Source organism: Acanthochromis polyacanthus, chromosome 19 (assembly GCF_021347895.1).
Source record: "Acanthochromis polyacanthus isolate Apoly-LR-REF ecotype Palm Island chromosome 19, KAUST_Apoly_ChrSc, whole genome shotgun sequence".
Classification (NCBI taxonomy): domain Eukaryota; kingdom Metazoa; phylum Chordata; class Actinopteri; family Pomacentridae; genus Acanthochromis; species Acanthochromis polyacanthus.
Window position 1 is genome coordinate 9,665,231 of NC_067131.1, and position 10,178 is coordinate 9,675,408.

Here is a 10,178-nt window from a genome sequence, read left to right on the forward strand (position 1 = left end):
TTAATACAGTTTTTAATACAATCTGTGGACCACATGCTGATGGGATGATGTGTGTCTGACCTGTTTCTGAGTCACCTCTGGCTCCCACAGCGTGCTCAGCACTACGTTAGCGTGCTCCACCTGCTTGCTGCTCGACCACTGACTCTCCAGGCGGCGAACTGCATCTTCTGTGGTCACACCGTCCCGCTCTGTTATCCTTAACACTGCCTGAGAGGGGAGAGGAATCAAGAGGAGGCTGGTGAGTTCGGTAATATTTTCAAACTTTGGCGCTCCCTAGTGGTCAAATCCAAAAACAGAAAATATGGTCGACAGCAAAACCCACACACCAACAAATATGACAAAGTTTTCCACAAACAAATCTTACACAATCACAGTATTAATATAGCAAATATATGGATGTAAATTTTGCAATCTACCTAAAGAAAACGGCTATTAAACCTGTGTAGAGAAACTGTCTTAACTCTCTGAACACTGAAGCCTGCACATGGGTCTTAAAAAGCATGATAAAACTTGCCAAAATTCCACCAATTATCAGAGTCAAAAACTGTAAAAACAGAAAGACTTGTTGAATTTTCAGTTTTCAAACAGTCATTGAACTACTCTTGTGCCGTTGTGACCGAAAACTTAACCAAATCTAATTCACAAAAGCCATGTGAGTTCTCTCTACCTCTAGTCGTGGTTGTTCCGTTTCCATTAATGCGCAGGACTTTATATTGCAGCAAAAAATGATCCCACAGTGACTAAAAACGTGACATGAGCATAAAACATCCAGGGATTGTTTGAAGTTCCGATTGTAAATAGAAGCTTTGTCTCACATATCACACTGCAGAATGCATTTTCCAGCAAACGCTGCTCCATGTTTGTCTTACTGACAGCTGCAAGTACAAACGTATTACCTCCTCCTCAGGGATGATGGAGACCCAGACCTCATGGACCAAATCTGTCCAGCCGGCCTCCAGAAGAACTGCTGCGTCCACCACACAAACCTCTTTACCTACGGAGCGAAAACAATCATGTTATCTGTAGCTATCTTTACCTACCTTTGTGAATGTTTCAAAAAATAAAAAACAAACAGAACAAATTAATACTTAACTATTCTTTACATCAGTTGATGAATTGCGTGTGAAATAAATACACTTTAATGTAACATCAACAATATTTAAATGCCATAAAATAATAAATATACAGAAAAGGGATGAAAAACTGCTTGTGTGGCATGTACAGTTCTGCAGGACTGAGATTATTCCATATAATACCTTCGTCTCTGGCTTGGCTGACTCTGTTCTTCACCAGAAGTGCAATCTCAGGCCATACGATGTCCGTGAGGGCTTTTAATCGCTCCTGCATGAAAAACAGCATCTTTGGTGAGATTCTGATGCACAGCAAACATTTCATTTGGTTTCGTGTGCTGAAGCTTTAAGCATATAAATCACATTACCTGGTTCCCAAAAACTTTCCTTCCTAATGCACGTCTGTTTATGGTTTTATCTTCATTCAGAATATCTAAAAGGGACAAAAACAAACTCATCACTGCACTGCTGTGAATGCTGTTTCATCAAGCATAAGATTTACAAGAAAACACAAATAATCAGGGTATTGGAAAACATATGCTGGCACCAGTTATTAAGAATGATGCTTCCGTTTGCCTCTATGGTACAGAATGCGTCTTATAACTGAATTGAGCTTAAAGTTTCTGTCCTTTAAATAAGACACATCACTGTGGATAATTAAAGTGTTTTCTGTGAGGAAAGGGTGTCGTACACACTTGAAGCAGAGATCTGACCTTTTTTTAAAGTTCAAATTCCACGATTACTTTTAAAAAAAAATCTATATCAGCTCTAAAAGGCCACTATCTTACAATTATAACACATATCAAAGAAAAGGCAAAAACGGTTAGAGAAAGTATGTTAGATTAAGTACATACACTGAATTTCTTTAACCCTGTAAGACACAAATATAGAAAAAAGAGAAAAATATATAAACCCAAATATAGATTAAATGAGCAAAATAAACAAAAAGATACTACTACTACTAATATATATATATATATATACACACCTAAATATTTAAAATATATATATATATATATATAAATAAAATAAATTAATAAAAAATAGTAATTTGCAAAACCCCCCAAAATACACACATATATATAAAAAACTCAAATATAGAAAAAATGAGCATACAAATAAAATCAAAAATAAATACATATAAAATAAAAATGAACAAATAAAATCAAAAATACAAAAAGCAAAAAATATATATGTATATAAAATTAGCAAAAAATGCAAAAATAACACACACACGTTTGTACTTCTATCTTAGTGAGGACATCCATAGGCGTAATGCATTTCCTAGAGCCTTACCCTAACCTTAACCGTCACAACTGATCGCCTAACCCTCATCCTTACCCTAACCAAACCTCAATTCATACCTGTTCTCTAAAAACAAGTCTTCACCCTCAAACATGGCTGTTTCAAAGTGAGGACCGGCCAAAATGTCCTCACTTTGATAGTTAAATGCAGAAAATGGTACTCACCATGTAGCAAGAACACACACACACACACACACACACACACACACACACACACACACACACACACACACACACACACACACACACACACACACACACACACACACACACACACACACACACACACACACACACACACACACACACACACACACACAAAAAATAGTGAAAAAAATAAAACTGATGTTGCATTTTTGCAACAGTGGGTTTTACAGGGTAAACAAGAACAGACTGGAGAAAAATGAGACCTTTTTTTTCCCCCACATAACATGAATATAAGTGCTGGAGAGGCTAAGTAAGACCAGCAAATTTTCACAACAGTCACAAGTTGGACTAGTTTAAAGAAGGGTGATAAAAGGGCTGAAATACTAGGTGAAGTGTTTCCTCACCTGACCCAAACTCTTCTAGCACTCTGAGATATCCTGCTGCACCGGGCTGGTACACCTCATGGCCCAGTTTGTCGCAGTCGATCCGAACCGCACCAAAAGCCTCCAGCTGTCTGGCGATGGAGCTCTTTCCACTGCCGCTGCCTCCTGTCAGACCAATCACATACGGAAGGGGAGGGAGGTGGGACGTGTCCTAGCAAAGACGAGACGGGAGATAAAATGTTGTAGTTTATGCAGTAAAATGAATAAAAATCTTTGGATATTTTCACATTGAAGAATACCGACACATACTGTGGCACTAAACATGAGGTGATGATATTACTGCGGTGATAATATAGAGATCTGTAGATAAAAATCTATGCTAAAAAGGTACAAACAAAATGAGCCAAATCTAGACCTCTTGTGTTCACTTGGCAGCTTTTGAAAGGCTGTCAGACTTTTATGAAAACAACCCGTTCAACAACTTCCTATTGTGGTGAACTTCTAAATAAATACACAGAAATCTGGCAAATTGACAGAAATATAGAGTCTGATGCTCTGGTGTGTACCTTTGATGAGACCGTGACTCCAATAACCCTCTGAAGCAGTTTGTGGGTGTTTTAATATCATAATATGAATTTTTACATTTTTTTTAAGTTATTTTTTTGCCTTTATTATGTATAGGATGGTGGAGAAAGAGGGCCAGGAAACGTGGGTAGAAGAGTGGAAATGTAATTTACTGTTTCCATTCAAGTAAGACTTAATTATTAAGCGTTATAATCCTTAACACGTCACCAAAACATTGTACATTTAAACATTAAATAGTGTAAGTGAAAAAAAAATACATGGAATAACACATTTCCTATCATAATTATTAATCTTTCAAGTTTCCAAAAACAGATTTAACAGACTGACTCCTACTATAAAGGGTCAGCTGCCTTTTTGTTTTGGGATTTTCTTGCAGAAGAAATAGTGTTGTGCATGAAAATACTGTTTCTGTTGCTTCAGCTTCTCTGAAGCCAGTTCTGTATAATGCTTTGCTTCAGTGAGTGATTAAAAAAACAAACAACAACAACAAAGTGCTTCAGAGCCCTATCTGACAATTACTTGAATGTGAGTGGAGGCTGCACTGCTTGAAATGGAATTTTATGAAAAAGCAAGAACTCAGTTGCTGCTAAAGGTCTCTGTTAAGTCTTAATGCTTTGTTTGTTCACAAAGCCAATATAATAGGATCAGATGTTATTTTACAGACACACACTTCCTTGCAGTGAAAAATATTTAATGAAAGGCTGTAAAGAGTCTGACGCTCTGGTGTGTACCTTTGATGACACTGTGAAGCAGTCAGTGGGTGTTGGTTTTTTTTTTGCTCCTGTACCATTTTTACTCACTGTGGGGTCATTTTTCTGAACAATATAAAATCCTGCACCTCTGCAAACATGGCTAGAAGCAGAAAAAACTGAAAGTGTGACACAGCTTTAATCCCATAAATTAAAAAGAAAATAAATAAAAGTTTATGGCTCAGTGGGTAGAGTGGCCGTCTTGTAACTGGAAGGTTGCCGGTTCGATCCTCGGCCCGTTGTGCTCATGTCGAGGTGTCCCTGAGCAAGACACCAAACCCCTACTTGCTCCTGGTGGGTTGTGGTTAGCGCCTTGCATGGCAGCTTCCACCATCAGTGTGTGAATGGGTGAATGTGACGTATCATGTAAAGCGCTTTGGATAAAAGCGCTATATAAATACAACCATTTATTTTACCAAACTTCGTAATAAAATCTAAAATGAATATGTTAAGTGCCAACAAGTGTTACCAATACTGGGAAAAAAATAGCGTTTCTACATACTGCAGATATGTTTTACCTATATTTTTAACTTGTTTCTATGCTTGTCTTTTCTCTGCTGTGTGTAAACACAACCTGCACTTTAGCAGGCATCATTTTTGCCATGTCACTGTTTGTCACAGCTCATGACTTCACAGTTGCACTCAGGAATGTAATATTGATTTTTACAGAATCTGGTTAATCCAAGCGGTTTATTTTTTTTGTCAGAATTTCTGAACAAAACAAGTACAATAAAGTGATTTTGTGAAAATGTTGTAACTTCAACCTTAGATTTGGGTATTTTTACTGACAGAACTACAAGTCACATGCGACTACTTCCGTGATAGTTGGAAAGTGGAAAATCGAATGATTAATACAGTTTTTTTTGGTTGTTTTTACAATTTCTAGCTCTGATAAATGGTGCAATTTCGTTGATTTTGTAAAATAATCCCTAGTTGGGAAAATAAAACGCGACCATATGAAGCAGTGCTATCATTATTACAGCTAACTGGTCCTTCATCTACAGTAGTTTTGAGTTTCTGATGTCACTACCACTATTAGTACCATTTTCTTGTATAGAAGCCCTTTGTGAAAAAGAAAAGAATTGCAAGCTGTGCCAGGACCTACTTTAGGTGGGGTGAGGAGGGTTCCCAGCAGACGAGAGCGTAGACTGGAGGAGCTGATCTTCTCCTCCTCTGTTTCGGTGTGGTGGGCATCTTTAAGCAACTGGATCTCATGGAGGACAAGAGCTGGAAGGCCCTGGTTTAGAAAGCAGACGACGCAAAATATCAAATCTGTACCACCCAGATTAGGGGCATTAGCATCTGGACCAAGAATAAAGTGTGCATTTGAAATGTTTTCTGTCCTTTCTTCACTGTACATCTTTCTGGTTTCTTTACCTAAAGCAGTTATGACATAAGTAATAAGTCTGTTGTGTAGAAACCAAAATTATAAAAAATTCTGAGATTTATGGGTATTAGTGCAGTTTAATCCCAGCAAAAAACACAATTCATCTATTTCACTATTGTAAAACTATGTGCTCAAAGTCATTTAGTATAAGTAGAAGACCTAAATATTTCATGTACATAATTTAAATTATGTAAATTTTAAATTTCAATGAACTGGCAGAAGTAACTCTACATGTTGTTCATTTCCTGACTTACATTCTCAAGCCGCTTCTTGTTGACAGCCTCGCCTCCCTTTCGAGTCTCCTCGCTAACCACAATGCACTGCAGCTGGGGATCAACTATCGACACTCCAAAGGGGTCGTCCAGAGGAACGATCTCCACCTGTAGAGACGGTTTAGTGTCCTGTAGGAACTCCTGTAGTCTCTGGACCCGCAGAGAGTAGGGCTCGATCAGCTCCTTTAGCACTTTTTCTAAAACCGGGAAGAAAAATATGTTAGCGGGCCTGGCTCCAGATTGTTGTTTTCACACGTTAGTCTCATACATACAATTAAATGTAAAATGAAGATACTCACTTTTAAGCATTGCTTGGTCACACACACCAATAAGGAACCGTCTATTGGCCAACAGGCATGAGATATTGAGCAGCGTCTTGTGGGCCCCATGCAGCCGGTCAAATGTCCCCCCTACTACCACATCAGTGTAGGTCTCCAGCGGTGCTTCCGTTTCCTCAGGATCTTTCAGCCCCTCCTCCTTCTCCTGCAGACTTGTTAGTTGTGGGTGAAGCAGCACAGACGGCAGGCTGGGGCTGCAGACGTAGCAGTGACCGGTGTATCTCTGCAGACACAGTGTAACCTGATGGGACTGACCTGGGTCCTGCAGGGCAAAGTCTGTTAGCACCACCTCCGGGGAGTGAGACAGAGACTGTGGTGTGGGGAAGGGGCAGGTTGGAGTCGTTGCCCCGCTGCAGGCAGCCGACTGAGCGCGGACATTAGTTAGCAAAACGCGAACATCCAGGTGGCCGCATACGTCCGCCGCATTGCTGTAAAGGCGGGTGATGAGCGCAGACAGGTCCACTACCGGTGGAATGAAAACTGGTCGAGGTTGGTTCCCACCTCCCAGGTTGAGCCCCGGGTGGAGGTGGACGTACAGCGTACGGTCCACCAGCTGGGCAGCGGAGCTGAGCACTGGAGCGATGCGTAAGGGAAGGGTGTGGAGAGGAGACGTCAGGACAAGGATGCCCGTGCTGAACATGGACATGTTACTCGCTGATATCACAAGAACTCAGAATATAAACAGGACCTGAGCAGACAACGTTAGGGGGCAGGTAAACCCTGGAATGGAGGAACATAAAAGTCAGTCAAAAACAGAAGAAGGTGAGGCTGCAAGATGAAGATGCCGTGTTTTGGATAGAGCTGAACAATGTGCACAGAACACCATATTGTGACTATTTTGACTGATATTGCGAGATATTTCATGGCTTCAGTAAGTGTTGGAAGTTTTGAATGATTAATAATCAAAGTTAAAACAAATAAAGGCTTGAAATATTTCAGTTTATATGTACTGAGTCTAGAATGTATGCACTGATCAGCCACAACATCATGACCACTGACAGGTGAGGTGAATAACAGCAATCATCTTGTTCTAATGCAACGTTCTGCTGACATTCATGTGGATGTTTGACATGTACCACCCATCTAAGCACTGCAGGTCAAGCAACCCCTCACCTCCAACAGCAGTCCTTGATGCCACTTGCTACTCTCAGCAGGACAATGCACCCCGACACACTGCAAAACTGCACAGGGGTGGCCCGGGGAACACGACAGAGCTAAGGTATTCACCCGCGTTCCACACTCCCAAGATCCAAATTTTATTGAGCATCTTTGGGATGTACCAGGATAAGTCTGATCTTGGTAGATCCCACCCTGCAACCTACAGGACACACAGAATTTACTGCCACCATTCCGGTGCCTCAGGACATATATCCCTAGAGCTCCTGTGTCCATGCCCCACTGGGTCAGAGGAGTTTTAGGAGCATAAAGGGACCAACACAATATTTGGCAGGTGGTCATGATGTTATGTCTGATTAGTGTATATTTTTCACTTTGAGCAATGTCTGATGAAAAATATTGAACTTTGGAGGTTGAGATGCATGCACCTGTATATCAAATAACTGTTCAGCCTGAGGTTTGGATTAACTTAGAACTAATATATACTAATATATTGTTTGAAAATGCAAACACCTTTTCAAACAACATACACCATTAAAAGACTGGCAAATAATATAAATATAGTATACAATGCCTATCATTGTATAAGTAATTATTTTGCTTTTATCGAATTGTACAGATTTTCAATCAGTTCGATTTCTGAAAATTACATTTTGTTTTTACTGTCCCAAAATGTCCGAGTGGTGTTTCTTACACTTCAGAAGACAGATTATAAGCAAAGCAAGCAGTCAATACCATGGCTTAACATTTCCACCTTGAAAGTGCAGAGTACCGATGACAGCCTCAAAAGCATGGATTCAGACTTCTGGTATTTCCTATCCAACAAACCCAAGGAACCAATCCTGCATCATTACTGTTTTTCAAGTTTGTACATGTACAGCTGAGTTAGTCCAATACCACAACTTGCTAATGTGCAGGTTAGAGCAGTTTAACAGCGTTTGAACAGTCTTAGGTGGGGAAGGGTGTGTGGAGATGGAGGAGGAGACATTATAGATGCACACATTCAAGGTTATATCAAGGTCATTTTCAGGCAGGATGGAGTTATTTTCAAGGAAAAAAAATCTAATACATATGTCCAAGGTTTGATGGACAGAGATGAGTTTTTAGGGATTTAGTTAATGATCAAGGGACCTTAAGAATATTATCAGCACAACAAGTCAGAGAATGTCTAGATTACAGATAATCTTAACATCCTTACTGTGCGTCTCTGGACCCTTGGTTAACTGATGTACTGAGCTGCAAGAACAGAATGATTTACGCGCTCTGACAACAGTTCTGTTATTCAAAAACATCCCTTCAGAGGATGTTTAACTCATTCATTACTATGTAACAAGGAAACACTGTGAGGACTGAACAGTGAACTGATTTTAAACAGAAATCTTGATTTGAAATGCAAAGGCTGCAATTTTGGATACATGTTCTGCAACATGCCTGACCCTAAATTTGTTTTATTATTATTATTATCATCATCATCATTATAGCAATTTACTTAATTGCACAACATGTAATATTTTTAAGCCGCTACTGAGCCATGAATGACCTACATGTTTTACTGTCATAGATTACTTTAATCCTGAAGTTATTTTATTACCATTACTTTATCTATTTAACCTAACACAACCACAGCTTTTCTGATTGTCGTTGTATTCTCTATGCCTCTTTAAAAATGTAAAAAAAACAAAAACAAACATGTTTCTCATTTTTGCATTGGAATGTAGAATGTGATGAGGTTTCATGTGAGTCTGAACTGAAGGTTTAACAAATGATATCCCAAATTACATTTTATTACATTAATCACAATTAGATATTGTCTCCAAATCATTCAGATCTAAGTGACAGTGACATTTTAAGCAGTCAGACTTGTACTTTCTACACAGATGTTACGCTCCAAAAACTCAGACTGTGAGTCAAAAGGCCATTTGGTGCACAAACCGTTGACAAAATGCTGTCTGTGATCATAAAACTGGCTCTCATCCATCTCCTAATAACTGAACAGACCTTTAAACTTATCAAAGTATCAGTCCCAATCTGTTATCAACTACAAAACAAACACTGTGAGCGGGAATATATCGTTTGTAACAGTAATAAGTGTCTTTGGCTGTAAGTTGTTTAATATTTAGCCACAATGTCTTCTTGCTAGCCAGCTGTATCAGTGATGAACATTGGCAATAAATACGGAGAGCTGAGAAGAACTTTTCGGTGTACTTACAGCTAGCTAGCTAAGTGGTGCTACACACCAAAGAGTAGCAATAAAAGCTCAATGTCAAAGTGACTACGCTGAAATAAAATGAGAATTCTAGCAATGTCTTGATTTTCGTACGAGTAATTATATTACTTATGACCTTAAAATGTCGCAGCAGTCTGTATGTTGCTCCAGACAGCATTTGCTGAGGCCCATACACAGTAAATCGTTCTCAACTGACAATCTTGCAGACAGACAGCTTTACAGTTTAGCAGCAGCTTACCTGTGCACAGACAAGCTAAAACGAAGTGTAAAACGGATGAATAATGCAGTCCACATGTACAACCGTCCGCATATTTACTTAAGAGGTCGTTTCCTTGACTCTGTCCAAAGAGGAACTGTCTTATCAGTCCTCTACAGCCCAAAACAGCGAAGCATCCACCAGTGGAAGTCATTCACACATGAACGGGCTTGAATGATCACGTGATATGTGACGTGCTCTCTGATTGGTTGAGGCAGCAGCTAGGAAGTATGGGACACGTAGTCTAAACTACAATAAAGTGACCTGAGGCAATATTACCGTATTCTGCTAAATACACAAGTAGGAAGTACATTTACTCAAGTAATGTACTTAAGTAGAATAAG

At 39.4% G+C, this 10,178-nt stretch overlaps 1 protein-coding gene across 6 annotated transcripts in view; it reads right to left on the bottom strand.

The window, feature by feature from the left end:
* coasy (CoA synthase) overlaps positions 1 to 10,008 on the bottom strand; it is a 153,670-nt gene extending 143,662 nt beyond the window's left edge. For 2 of the 6 annotated variants that reach the window (XM_051939909.1, XM_022191753.2), the window contains exons 1-9: positions 9,817 to 10,008; positions 6,197 to 6,808; positions 5,880 to 6,094; positions 5,344 to 5,475; positions 2,926 to 3,115; positions 1,439 to 1,503; positions 1,257 to 1,341; positions 897 to 994; positions 61 to 207 (exon numbers count right to left, since the gene is read on the bottom strand). In XM_051939909.1, coding sequence (XP_051795869.1) covers positions 61 to 207; positions 897 to 994; positions 1,257 to 1,341; positions 1,439 to 1,503; positions 2,926 to 3,115; positions 5,344 to 5,475; positions 5,880 to 6,094; positions 6,197 to 6,808; positions 9,817 to 9,988 — 1,716 coding nt within the window. In that variant the 5' untranslated portion in view covers positions 9,989 to 10,008. Of the gene's footprint in view, positions 1 to 60; positions 208 to 896; positions 1,093 to 1,256; positions 1,342 to 1,438; positions 1,504 to 2,925; positions 3,116 to 5,343; positions 5,476 to 5,879; positions 6,095 to 6,196; positions 6,956 to 8,549; positions 8,588 to 9,816 lie in introns of those variants that run through there. The other 4 variants (XM_051939910.1, XM_022191754.2, XM_051939911.1 and 1 more) reach the window with 4 other exon arrangements.
* Between the last annotated feature and the right edge of the window lie 170 nt (positions 10,009 to 10,178).